Source organism: Struthio camelus, chromosome 2 (genome assembly GCF_040807025.1).
Source record: "Struthio camelus isolate bStrCam1 chromosome 2, bStrCam1.hap1, whole genome shotgun sequence".
Lineage (NCBI taxonomy): Eukaryota > Metazoa > Chordata > Aves > Struthioniformes > Struthionidae > Struthio > Struthio camelus.
The window spans coordinates 79,728,117-79,741,944 of record NC_090943.1 but is presented as its reverse complement, the minus strand read 5'-3'; the positions used below and the strand labels follow the sequence as shown (position 1 = coordinate 79,741,944).

Genomic DNA, 13,828 nt, shown 5'->3' with positions numbered 1-13,828 from the left:
GGCACGATGAAGAAAGAGGAAGAAGCACAGCATCCATCACAGGAGGGTAAGCAAGTCTCAGAGAAAAGGTTTGGTGGGACTGGGAAATGCATGAAGCAAAAGGGTAGGAGAAGACTGCAAGAGCTGGGCCTGTTCAGCCTGGAGAAGAGAAGACTGAGAGGCGATCTCATAAATGTGTACAAGTATCTGAAGGGGGAGTGTCAAGAGGATGAGGCCAGCCTCTTCTCCGTGGTGCCCAGCAACAGGACAAGAGGCAACGGGCAGAAACTGAACCACAGGGAGTTCCATCTGAACCTGAGAAAAAACTTCTTCACTGTGAGGGTGACCGAGCATTGGAACAGGTGGCCCAGAGAGGCTGTGGAGTCTCCTTCCCTGGAGATATTCAAAACCCGTCTGGATGTGATCCTGGGCAATCTGCTCTAGGTGACCCTGCTTGAGCAGGGAGGTTGGACTAGATGATCTCCAGAGGTCCCTTCCAACCTAAACGATTCTGTGATTCTGTGATTCTGTGAAGGAATAGCCAGAAGACAGGGAAAGCAGTGAGAGCAAATAGAAGCATTAAATAGGTGCTCATATGTCTGACATGAGGGAAGAATATAATGCAGACAAATGGAAGTGGACAATAAGTACAGAAGAAGGGGCACAAAGACACATACCTTTGGCACGGAGATAAGGACAGAAAAATCTGCAATTACTGCTCAACTCCCTGCTTAGCCTAAAAGTTACTGAATTATCCACAAGGATGTAGGAATATGCCATCTGGGAAGCTAAATACCAAATTTGTGCTTAACTTCTTAATTTCTTCTGCAGTTCAGGGAACAACACAGACCAGCAATTAAATTCTGCCTGTATTCACGGAGCCCTTGGCTAGATAAGCTTTGTCTGATGGACAACATCCAGCATGGAATTTAGCACAGACCACAGCAGCTGCAGTGACTTAGATAAAAAATATGAAAGGAAAGAGAGAGCGTGTCTCTAACATAGTAACTGACTTAGCAGATAGCAGATAACCTTAGTTTAACCCTGTCTCTGGGTATATATTAAGTTGGCAGATTCCAGTCCGTCCATCACGCTTCCTACAAAAGCCTCCTAATAACCAAGGTACAGAGTGGCATGGCCAGGGCTACTCAACCTGCTCCTGCAGAGGACAGGCACATTACTACCAGGAATACCACAGTCAAGGTACTCGGAAAAGAATAATATAAATAAATACATACAAGTAAAAATACTAGTTTCTTCACAGGTTTTCTTGAAAGTTTGGTTCCTGATTCACAAAAAGTAACAGATTTAGCTTCACAACCACTCCATTAGATTAGCTGATACTATTATCTTCATTTTAAAGCTGAAAAACTGAGGTACAGGAAAAAAAAGGTACAATTATATATTAAAAAAAATTAGTTTTGTGTCCCAAATTTAGGATATCTTTAGGACATCTTCTACCTACTTTTAGGGGGAATTTAGCATTCATGCCGTTAAAATATTATTGGATTAATTGCTGTTTGGGGAATCAGCACTTCGGCAAATTTGTTCCCAGGTACCCAATTGAATAACCTGGTTTAAGTGACTCATTCAGTAAATCAGGACAGAGATAGACAGAGAATCTAGTTTTGGAAGGTAGCATTCAGCCTCTCTGATATAGGAGTTCATTCCTTATCTTTCTGCTGTCCCCCGCATAATTCACAAAAATGCATAGAAGCTGTTGCAGCAATCTCTTTTATCCCAGAAATCTCTTTTATCTTCTATCTATCTTCTCCAAATGTTATGCACTAAGAAGGTAAGACAGGGATTCTCTGTGATAAAAGAAAGCACAGTACGGTCATAATAATACTTTATGCCTATATACAAGGTGCCTTATCTTTGACATCAAACCATTGTTTTTAGAGCACACTTATCATAGCAAGTGTACCTGAAGACAAATAAAAACTGCAAAGATGTATATAGCTGTTTTAGGCAACTCTAGCATAATTAAAAGGCCTTGCCTATCAGATAACCTACTTCTTTTCACTGAGGTTTTTTTTTATGACATATAAATATCAGCACTCTTCTCCAAAACTAAAATCTGAAAAACTTTTTTTCTAAAACCAAGTACCTTCTAACAGGATTATCAGATGCAAAAAAACCAAATATGATACATGACTATTTAATAATTAGGTGCAATGCTCAGCAAGATTCTGCATAGCAGAAACAGGGGGAGAATATATAATGCATCACAGTTATTATCTACATTTTTCAAAAGGCAATTCCCTGATTTCATCAGGTAAACATGAGAAACTTGAACACTTATTTTGGACTGGTATTTGATTTTTATCTATTCACCAACAGACCGAGACCATCAATGCTGACTCCAGCTCCTCCTAGGACACAGAGGCAATACATGCCACACTGCCTTCCCCGACAATTTCAGTGTGCCTTCGAGCTCAGCCTTCTCTAAGAACTTGAGCAGCCAGCTGAAATAGAGAGTTATCACACTATGCGTTTAGGGAAAGTTTCTAGTTCTGAGATGTTTCTGTCATAATTGTGAAACGTCAATTTTCACGTCATTCTGACCCCCATGCCTATTTTTTTTTTCTCGCATTTCTCTGCTCTCTGATGAGATAATTCTGTCGCGTTACAGCAGTGTACAGTGTACAGTTATGGAGCCAAAAACTCCTTTGCCATGAAGTTCAAGGTGAGCCAAAACCTTTGTCACAGCATGATTCACAGGCATGGTCTTATCCCATAAAATAGAGAACGGTTCTGTGCAGCCGATCTTCACGACATGCAGAGCCTCCCTTGCCTGCCGTAGTGTCAACTTTTTCGGTCCAGCGGGTGCATGTGAGAGGGAGAAATAGTAAACACACTTATGTTGAAGTTGAAGGAAACACGCAACCCAGGATGCAAACCTACTTTTGAGCATTGATTCCGTCAATGGCCTGAATCATCCTCTCATTCAGTTCCTCCTCAAACCTTTTTTTCTGTGATTTTGTTCTGAAATGAAAAATGGGGGGAATTTACTTTGGAAAATCACCACTTTATTAATAAACATTAACTTTAAAAGACAGGGAGTGATAGCTGGCATAATAATAACGACGTTGTAACATTTATGCTGCAACAGCAACTACAGGCTTCAGCGACAGTGAGCCTCATTATACTAAGCTCTTAACAAAAGCAGCATAAGCTACAGACTTTGCTACCAAAAAAAAAAAATATATATATATATATAAAAACTAAGGATTAACTATTAGGAAGCACTTAAAAATAAGCAAAAGTAAACATTTTGTAAAAACGCAGATTTCAAGAAACTCTGGTTGAAGGAAAGTCATCCATAATGGTATGAATTCCTGAAAGAGAGTGGCATGTGCTCAAATCCTTAAAATATTCCTGTTTCTTGTAGTTATTTTTAAAAATTGTTTGACAGAGTTGTGTGATGAGCAATAATGTGCTAGTGCACTGGTGCATAATAAACATTCTCTACAGAAAGGCTGCTAGCTCTTCCTTTCTTGGACATATTATTTTTAATAAGAGCACCAAGCCTTAAATTAGTTTCAAACATGTGTCATGTTTCTCTTTTTATAACTCATAACACAACTGTAATGAAAAAAGGATCTTTTCTGTTCACTGGGCCCAGCGTGAATCCAGTTGAGGGTCCTAAGAATGGGTTTGTCTTTTCTAACTTAACACATGGCTGCAAACATCACCAGTTCTTTCAGCAGTTGTGCTCTCCTTAAAACTGGTGTTTCAAATATTTCCAGACCATGACTCTCCTCCTTGAAAACTTAAATCCAGTGTTAACTTAGTAATAGTGTTTGGCTGGCAGTCAACATTCAGATCTGAGGTATTACTCTTACCAAAGTCACCCAAATCTACAAAGTTAAGCCCGCCAAAGGTAATACAGCCCTTCTTCTTCTACATGAAGATTTTGGATTATTTCCCAAAACCTGATACCCTATTGCAGGATTCAAATTTATACAGAAAGCATGTCAGTGTACTTACAGAAACTTTACACAATCCAACTGATTTGATCCTTATTCAATGCTACAAAATTTAGGTAAACACATGTTTACCACCTATTTTTCACGTACGGAACAATCTGCCCGGGAGAAAAAGCTAGACACGTACGGAGACGTTATTTAATCACATATAATCGTATTGGCAGATCCCTAACAACATAAGAATATCATGTAACTATGTAAGAGGTAAGACTGCCACAAACAGAAGCCTACAGTCAGGCTTCACAACCCACGTTTTCATATTCTAACAAAACACCTGATTTTCAAAGTGCTTATTATCACTTCAGCTCTTCCCTCTGGGAATGACTAACTAGCATATCTAAAATCTTAGCTACGTGCCTCAGGATAGACAGAAGACTCTACTAACGGTTTCCAGAAGCTCCTTCCATAACATGAAGAGCAACAACATGGTATCAAGATACCTGCTAAAATTTGTACCTTTCAAATCTATTTTGGAGTGGAATTTAGAAACAAGAGAGCAAGAGCATCTGAGTATCATAAAGAATTGCATTATTTGAAAATGCCACAGGCCAATGTTCTTCATCTTTTATTATAAGGCTGAATTAAGCTCTTTTAATATACTCCAAATGTAAATGCTTGGTTTCAAAATCACCAAGTGTTTCTTCATATCATGCAGATTCAGTCATCATCTTCTAGAGTCTAGCAATATTTTATGGAAATGTACAGCGCCCCAGTAACTCGTGTTTTGCCTATGAGACATTTACTGAGCAGCGACGGGCACGGAACAGATAGAACAAGTAGCTTGCATAACCCAAGAGAAAAAAAAAAGTACAAATTTTGAAGGGTTCTTTCAAGCTGTTTTATGGTATTTTTGATGTTACTTATTTTCTTGCAAGAACGATATTATCTGAAGTGTTATCAGGTCATTAAAATAAAAAGTAACCATTTCAGATTTTCTTATTGTGCTAGGCTTGTTTTTTCAACAGCCTTCATTCTTTTCTTGACTTAGAAATTCTGGGTGTTTTTAAGGAAAGCGATCAGTTCCTCCCCATGTCCATTTCTCACCATGTTGCCCTAGTGATGGAATTAACAAGCAGGAAAATAAGAACTTAAAGCTATCAGGATTTTGAAAAAAAATGTGTGTAGCAGAAGAACTGCTAGAGAACCACAAAGTACTTTTTGAATGTTTACTACTGCAAATACACTCTAGACTTTGAAATACTACAATAAAGTCCTTTCCATCTTCCCTTTTTCCCCCTCTGCGCTTCCCCTCTCAGTTTCCCTGTACATCGTTTATTTGCACACTGAAAGAGTAAAGAGATTAAAAGACACTGGAAGAATAAAGCGAAACAAACAGTAGCCCATCAACATCCTGATGTTAATCTGGAATAATGCTCTTTAGTAGGAGGAAGTGTATTCACAGTTTACAACTAACACATCTTAAAAATCACTTTTCATAGACTTTCTCTATTTACATAGAGGTATCAGCAGAAAAAATAGTTTGGGTGTCAATATTTGAAAGCACTTCTTATAATATATGAATGTATGAAAATTCATACAGACTTTAGATGAATAAGTAATTTTTTGAAATGAATTTACCTCTCTCTGCAACGCTGAAAATGATATTGCCCCATAGGAACATCCTAAAAAACAAAACAAAAACCTGCATCAGCTATAACAGACCTTGACAATATTTAGTCACTTTAAAAATAGTGATGAAAACAGGGTCAATTAAGGAGAAAGATTTCAACTATAAATACTTTTAACATTACATTAAAACTCTATTTCAAAAAATCTAGCAACAACGAAGATGGAAAAGGGAGTGATCTGCAGACAAATTGAAGTGATATTATAAACACTAAATTGCCACTAAAACTATCCAAATCCAAAAATGCTTTTCTCTGCTAGAACGTCACCGCTTCAAAGTCATTGTTGTTGGAATATAGCCCAAACTCCCACCAGCTTTGGGGAAAACTAGTGTTAAGCATTTTTGAAAACCAGACTTGAGTAACCAAACATAGGCAATGGCCTTTATTTTCTTTTGATGAGCAACAGCAGCCATCACAGCAATGCTTATTTCGTGATTAACTGTGATACCCGGATCCTTTCTGTAATGAACACGAAACAGTCCATATTTTGATCCATTATGTTTATTGGATGAGATGAGTTAGGTGGTTCAAGCCTACATGCTCCTATATAACAGCAGTGGAAGTGAATGCTAATGTTGAAAATGAGATGTTACACTTTTTAGAAGTAGAAGATAATGCAAGGTGTGAGCTACGGATCGACAGTGTTTTACTGACAGCAATAAAATGATGTTATCAAAATTAAAAAAAGAAATCCTTTCTGTTTAGTGTAAAAGATGTAATATTGCACTATAGCACTACGAAACTCAGATTGTCAGCTGTGGCCAATGAGTGGGTAGGGCATCTTGAGGTTACAGTGGTAGAGGTTACAGTGACTAAGCATTTGGTTCGCATGGAAGTCTTCAAATAAAGCTCACTTCAGGTGCCATAGCAATATTCTCCCATCACAGCCTTTGCTCCAGGTGGCCATAATCCACCCACAGTCTATGGCTAAACCAGCCACTAAATCTCAGAGAATCTCTCTTTATCAAAAGCGCCTTCTCCCAAAGGTGTTCCACTCTGGTTTTGTGTTCAAAACGTGTTTCCACACAGTGCACAGCAGCCACACCAAATGCTGGGACTCTGAATCACAAGCTTAGAGGGCCAAATCTTTCCTTTTAGCATTTACTTAGGACTCCTTATGATTCAGAGATGCACTCATAGTAAGATGCAGCTCCACAGAGTCTAATCCACAGCTCATAAGCTAGTGGAAAAGCTCCCAGCAGCTTCACTGGGTTTTTGCCCCAGTACAAATGCATTACATCCTCATCTATCAGCAACAACCAGATATTTAGCAGTGAGCATCTTCTTCCTTTCAAACATTGCTAAACTGTATGAAATGACATAAGTAGGCCCCTACTGTTGTGCTAATCTTGCCGTTTTCAGTGGTCATGCTGTCCCTGTGGTGCAAGTGTGCAAATGGCTTGGCTGCTCCCCAGGATTCCAGGTACCGGGTCATGCGGACGGACGCTCTCATTTTGGCTCCATCAAGAGTGTGTCGAGGTCTGATGTGGTGCTGAGGACTTCGCTTTTCCCCCTGTTTGACAGAGAATAAGAAGTGATATCAACTTTAGTCTTCACTACGTTCTCAAGCAGTAAGGCACCGTCCCAAATCATATATGTACCACATTTTCAGAGACTTGTTTCTGAAGATCAGAAAAAATGTTGTATCGCTGCAGCCACTACATATTTGTAGGCATCTGTGATAGCTCTTCTCACTCAACCAATATGTTATGGCAATGAATTATTCACTAAAGAGGTTAGTGGTCCTGCTCAAAAACAACTATGGCCACAAAATGCAAGTACTACTAACCTTAGGATTGATTACAAAGTAAGTCTTAACATTATGCTCTTTCAGATATGGGTCCCTCACGTCTCCATCCCCATCTTCCACTTTGTATGCTCCGTTCAGATGTGCCAAGGTGACTGAAGTGATGTGAACACGGCTGAAATTACGTTTTAAAAGAATGATAAAATTACAAATACTGATCAAAAGCATCATTTGAACCCAATAGGCCTTTTTTACTAACTCTTACACTGCTTACTTCAGTTACAGACTCTCTAATCTCATTTTCAGAAGTTCTAATGGGTACAAATCTAAAGGTTTTCATTCACAAAATTACTCCTCAAAATTATGGTAAATACTGAGTGCCCAATTTTTTAAAAAAACAACACCAAGAATTAGTTCAGTTTTCTTCAAGAAGGTTGATGACTGAAGACATGCTACCTGTACATTTTTCTATAATACCCAAATCTATGAATACAAAGGTTAAGAAAAAAATCTCCTACCCTGGGACTCCTCCAGCTTCCATGTGATTTGCCAATGTAACATCATGTGACCATACGTCATACTGCCACTTCTGTAGCCCAATAACACCACAGAGGACATTCCCAGAGTGCACTCCCACGCGCATATTAATATCAACTCCAGTGGCATCTCTCACTTTCCTGTAGTTGAGCAGAAAACTTGGGTTAGCATGCGCAGTAGGGTCTTTATATTCTTTTAACTTACCAGAGAGTCAAATTAACAGTAGCAAAGGGGATACCATTTATTTCTTTTTAGCATCAGTTAGCTCCATTCTTTTCATGTCAGGAGTATTTTTTATATATTACCTTTTTATTATCTATATTTGCAACCGTGTGCAGCAAACACTAATTTGCAAGTCCATGGCTGAACTCTCTTTTTTTATACTCATAGGAAATCATCTGGGAAGACTGAATTACGTAGGAGAAAAGTTCAGTCTTATGGTAGAACTTTAGAGTTAGACTAAACTTAGAGAGTTTTTTTGTTCTAAAGGTAGCTTTTAGTTTTGCTTTTTAATGTAGCAACAGTTTGACCTATTTCAGGGAGCTGTTATGCTCCCTTCTATCTGAAGACCCTAATCTCTAGGGTGGAGACAGGCTTTTCCCTCTCACCACTCTTGCATGCCCCCTTGCAAATGGTTCTGCTTCAAGAGGTAGGATGAAAACCTCAGGATTTCCTACAGTCTGGCGGCTCAAACACTTTTCGAGGAGATGGGGTCAGTCCCACTCAGGGTGTGTAAATCATAGAAACCACAGCCTTCCACGTCCCGGGTGAGCGCTCTGCCCACTAGATTATTTTGCAAAAGGCGAGACACTACCCTCACTGTCCAGACCACATCTGAAGTTTTGAACCTTCCAGTGACTTTTGACAGAGCTGAGGTGTCTGTTAACCCCAACCAGAGTTCGGCAGAGCCCTACACGTAACACAGGTATTACTCTCTCCAGAAGAGGCACTTTTGAGTCACACGTGGGTAACTGAAGCCAAACAATCAGAACGTGCTCAGATGTGTCATCTGGGTACTTAACTATATAAGCAGAGAATTATCTAATTAATTCAGAGGTCGACGGCCTTAGACAGTTCTAAGAAACAGGAAGACTGTATTGCTGCCTGTGTCTCAACTGGATTTATGTACTTAAATCCCAATTCATTTGGACCAAATCCTATCCAGTAAGAAGGAACATGAAGACACTCATCTTGGCAGAATTCAGGGTACTGGTAGAAGGAACAACTGCAGAATGAGAACCTCAAATGGCTCCTATGTATGGGTCAGGTACGTGGGTCTAGCAGTATCTTCAGTCTCAGCAATATCTTCAGTCTGATGAGACTCATCAGCTCTGTGCCTTCTGAACTACAGGATTAAACTGGCCTATTTCTCTTCTTTTTTAAAAGGAGCCGTTGAATTTAACAGGTTTAATCTGATATGGCAAATCCTACCATTAAGCAAAATTTCTTAAGTGCTCTTTTTGTTGGAAAATGAAGACAACAGGAACATGACTGCAAGTATTCTGTTAAATTCTGTTATATTAAAAAGAGAGGAGAGGGGAAGCTTTTTAATTCCCTCAGTCTCTATCAAGCGTTTATTGACATCTCGTCTCACTTTGCCGTTTTGCACCGCTGTCCCGTAGCTGACACACCTGCAAGTGAAGCGCTTGTAAATGACCTTTGTAGGCAGCCACCAAATGACAAACACCTTTTTTGTTCTGCATAAGGAATACAATGAAATACAAGCTGAGCACCCTGAATAAAGAGTGTTTTACAAAACACTGCAAAGAGCAAGAGAACATTTACCCTCTAGGAGTGCTTTTGCAAAGGCTGCCCTGCCATGTCCTGCAGAGCAAGCCATGGAGCCTGCTGTACAACAGGTCCTCTGAGGTTAAGGCGAGGAGCGAGCAGGATGTGCTCCAGAACTTCTCCTGTGCCTCACCACTTAAAGAAATCACCTGAGGCTTTAAATTAGACATTGCACTACTGTGAACCAAATTAGGGGGTACTATTACTTCTCTCGTGGGTTCTCTGACTAATTGCTCAATGATGCAGGCACTGAATGTAGTCTATCATATCTTAATAGGACATTTGCCTTACCTACACAAGTATATCTGAAGCTTCCCATTATCATTTCATCTCCTGCTCCCACAGTCTCTCTAGTCTCCCCCAGCAGACCACAGTCAGTGCATCCATCCTGGTTAGGCAGCCAAAATATTAATGAAAACCACAGTTTTTCTATTGATCCTGAAATCTGAATCTGTAAGGATTCTGCACTCTTCACAAACATGGTTACCTTGTAGCAGCTTGACTCTTGCACAAGCAAGGGTTGAAGGAAAGCATCTGATCTGTTTATTGGGGTTTTCTCATTAGTAGTTCTGGACTAATGTACCTAAGACCCACCTATTCCTGCCTAACACACTTTAACCCATTTCAGTGAACCTTCACAGAATCACGGAATGGTTGAGGTTGGAAGAAATCTCCAGAGATCACCTAGTCCAACGCCCTGCTCAATCAGGGTCACCTAAGGCACATTGCACAGGATCACATCCAGCCAGGTTTTGAATATCTCCAGCGAAGGAGACTTCACAACCTCTCTGGGCAACCAGTGTTCAACTACTCTCACAGCGAAGCGTTTTCTTATGTTCAGATAGACCTTCCCGTGTTTCAGTTTGTGCCCGTTGCCCCTCGTCCTGTCACTGCGCACTACTGAGACGAGTCTGGCCCCATCCTCTTGACACCCTCCCTTCAGATACTTGTACACATTGGTCAGATCCCCCCTGAGCCTTCTCTTTTCCCAGCTGAACAGGCCCAGCTCTCTCAGCCTTTCCTCGTAGGAAAGATGCTCCCATCCCTTCATCATGTGCGGTCCTTTGCTGGACTCACTCCAGTACGTCTGTATCTTGTACTGGGGAGCCCAGAACTGGACACAGCACTCCAGGTGTAGCCTCACCAGGGCTAAGTGGAGGTGAAGGAGAGGACTGAGTAGAGGGGAAGTGCCTTGAGCACTTAGTTCCCTGCAAACTACCAGCTTTAAAAATATAGTTCCCTTTTTGGATTGCAGGAATGAAGAAAATTTTGTGTTATTTTATACTTAACCCTCAATTTGGCACAACAATCTTATCCAATAGTTTCTTTCACTTTGAGTCCTCTGAGATGGAACTCGGTTCCTGGTCCCAAATCAAAGACAGCTTTTGAGAAGTGCAAGCTGAGAAATGTTTAAAAGAGAAAGCTGCCAGGCAGACAAGGGGATGGGGGGTGGGGGCTGAAGGCAAACAGCCCATGCCTTCATATGGAAACATATTTTCCTCTGACAGATGAGCTTTACCCTTGAAGCACCCAGTCAAGATGTGCCAGCTGCCAAGACCACAGGCAGCACTGGCACCTATGGCCGGGTAAGGTGAGCACACTGCTCCGGGGCACACAGGCTGCAGGCTGCCAGAAACATTGACTGTATTTATTCCGACACGGAGCAGAGAAGTAAAGCAACTAAGGCAATCAATGGGACTATTCACATGTTTAAATGGAAATAATCCCTAGCCTAGTGAGGCTGAAGTGCTCAAAAGGGAGCTACGCATGCTCAGGAAACAAGACTGAATAAATCTTTGTACTACAGATCACTTGGCAATTTGGTATAACTCCTCTTTTACCGCAAAGAGAACTGGAACCGAAATTATTTTTGGCTAATAACAAAATATATACAGAACTGATCATCTAAACAGCAAAATGCTGTGTTTCAGTAACTTAGGCAATAAGAAGTGAGTTTGGACCTCAACGACTGAATATAAGAAACATTCTAGCCTGAAAAAAGAGGTATTTTAGACAGGTAAGTCCAACATATGTTAAGTGACAAACTTCCAGTAGCAAGAGTGCTACTACTTTTAGTTTTGGAGGCCACAGAAGTGTTTCAGCAGATTCTTCCACACAAAGATGCAGCAACCACACAACAAAATACAGGCTTGATTAAGAATCAGTAATTTTGTTCACCTGTGGGCTGGAACACTTGACATAATACTTTGAAAGCATTTCAAAAGATGCAGTGCAGACTCCTCGTTTCTCATGGAGATGGATAATCACGGCATGTGTCTACAGGGACTTTGTGAATGCCGACGATACAGGAACAGAGTCTGGAGGCATTCAGATTAGAATGTGCTGTACCACTGAAAGGTATTTTTCTAGACTATAAACCTGCTCTTACCAAGGAGAACCTTATCACCCAGCATGAACAACTGATGCTTGATAGCAGCCTGCGTGGAAAGCTATCTCAGATAAAACTGAGAAGCTATGAAATATGAGGAACCAATACATTGCTCTCTCTGAGCTAAAGTAAAGCATCACATCATGATCCATAAAATCATGCATTTCAATCTCTGAGAAGGACAATTTATGGTTTAGGCTTTGCATTGTTTTTCTAACGGCTTGCAGCCTTCTCTACTTTTTTCTTCTAACTAAAAAAAGCAACAGGGTGTCCAGAGACTCTATGCAAATCCTGTTAGCTCACGTCTATCACACAGCACCTGAAGCTATTAAAATGAAAGCCAGAAAGCTTTTATTTTCACTGAAATGTTGGAAGAAAAATTCTAAGTCACGGTAAAAAAGATGGGGGAGTCAGAGCCTAGGGACAGATGCTTTTACACTTACTTTTCTACGGAAAGGATGTTAGCTTTAATTCCTAGTATGTTAGAGAGAGTAATTGCTCTAACTATAATGATGCTGATCTTTTATATCTAAATAAAAAGGAAAATTATCCAATGAAAGCGCCCAAGGAAACAAGCAAGGCTGTAGATTTAAAGCTTGACAAGAAGTACTCAATGTACCATCAAAAAATAGGTTTCTTTGGCCATGATGTAGGGTAAAAATGTATTTGGATAAAGGAAAAACCTTTAAGAAAATGCAGCAATCTCATTTCTTTCCAGGGCTGAGGTTAGTTTTACAAAACATCTGTAAAGCAAGGAGATCTAAATCCTAGTTCCCACAAATATTACGTCTTTTCAGGGAATGCCTGAAGTGGAAGAGAAACGAATTTCCATTTCTCAGCCTGACCATATGGTAATTCCTCTGGAATCCCTCTGATCACAAGACCAGACAACTAAACAAAAAACAACCTTCCTCTTCCAACTACGATTACACATATATGCTGGTAGTATTTAAGCATTAGAGGAATTATTCTTCCTAAACGGAAGAATAATTTTATTATTTTAAATAAACGTCAAGCTTAGACAACGTTAGTCAACATAACTGCATTTCCTGAAGAGGCGCAAACCGCAGGCAGAGCTCACAAGACCGAGGTAACTGCTTACTTCACCACTGGGACAGCTGTGAACGTGATAGGTGAAAACATCACAGCTGGCACAACAGGAAACTTATGGAAGAGCATTTTCAGTTTTCAAAGCAAAGTCCAATCGTTCCACAAAACAAGTCACACAGACGCTAACAAATATCCAGACCACTGATGTAGCTTTTTTTGCACAGTGTAGCTCACCTAGAAATCTTGTGATTTTAGCCAAAGGAATCTTAAGTTTCCTACTGGAGAGATATTTGTGACATTAATAATAATTACTATAAGCCACCATTTACTCTATGCTGACAGCTAAAACCTAAAAAGAACTTCAGATATGAATTATACAGATGGAAGTATATGACTTCCAGAAAAAAAAAGGGTGAAGGGGATTCTTTCGTCCCCTCCTCCCAAGATGTTTTCTAAATAAGGTAGCAGAATCAGATCCTCGCTTAACAAATAAGGTGCAATATACTGAGCTGAAGCTTCTGGAGAGGCATGTTTAGCTTTAAATACCTTCCTACTGAAGTGTGTCCAGTTTTGGTGGTGGTAGAACTCGTCAGTAGGCAACTACCTTACAGAAAATTTATTTCCAAGATGCACTGAGCCGTGGAGATAGCAGTCGGGTGAAGAGAGATGAGGGGGAGGAAAACAGCCCTTTTGCAAGACACCTTTGAAGTTCCACAGT

The 13,828-nt window shown here is 40.2% G+C and overlaps 1 protein-coding gene across 2 annotated transcripts in view; it reads right to left on the bottom strand.

Annotated features, from left to right (window-relative positions):
* The window catches only part of ADCY2 (adenylate cyclase 2), a 201,854-nt gene that overhangs the window by 55,156 nt on the left and 132,870 nt on the right, over positions 1 to 13,828 (bottom strand). For both annotated transcript variants that reach the window (XM_068931363.1, XM_068931364.1), the window contains 5 exons: positions 7,865 to 8,023; positions 7,389 to 7,521; positions 6,936 to 7,112; positions 5,550 to 5,593; positions 2,887 to 2,967 (listed from right to left, as the gene is read on the bottom strand). In XM_068931363.1, the coding sequence (XP_068787464.1) occupies positions 2,887 to 2,967; positions 5,550 to 5,593; positions 6,936 to 7,112; positions 7,389 to 7,521; positions 7,865 to 8,023 (594 nt within the window). The remainder of the gene's footprint in view (positions 1 to 2,886; positions 2,968 to 5,549; positions 5,594 to 6,935; positions 7,113 to 7,388; positions 7,522 to 7,864; positions 8,024 to 13,828) is intronic.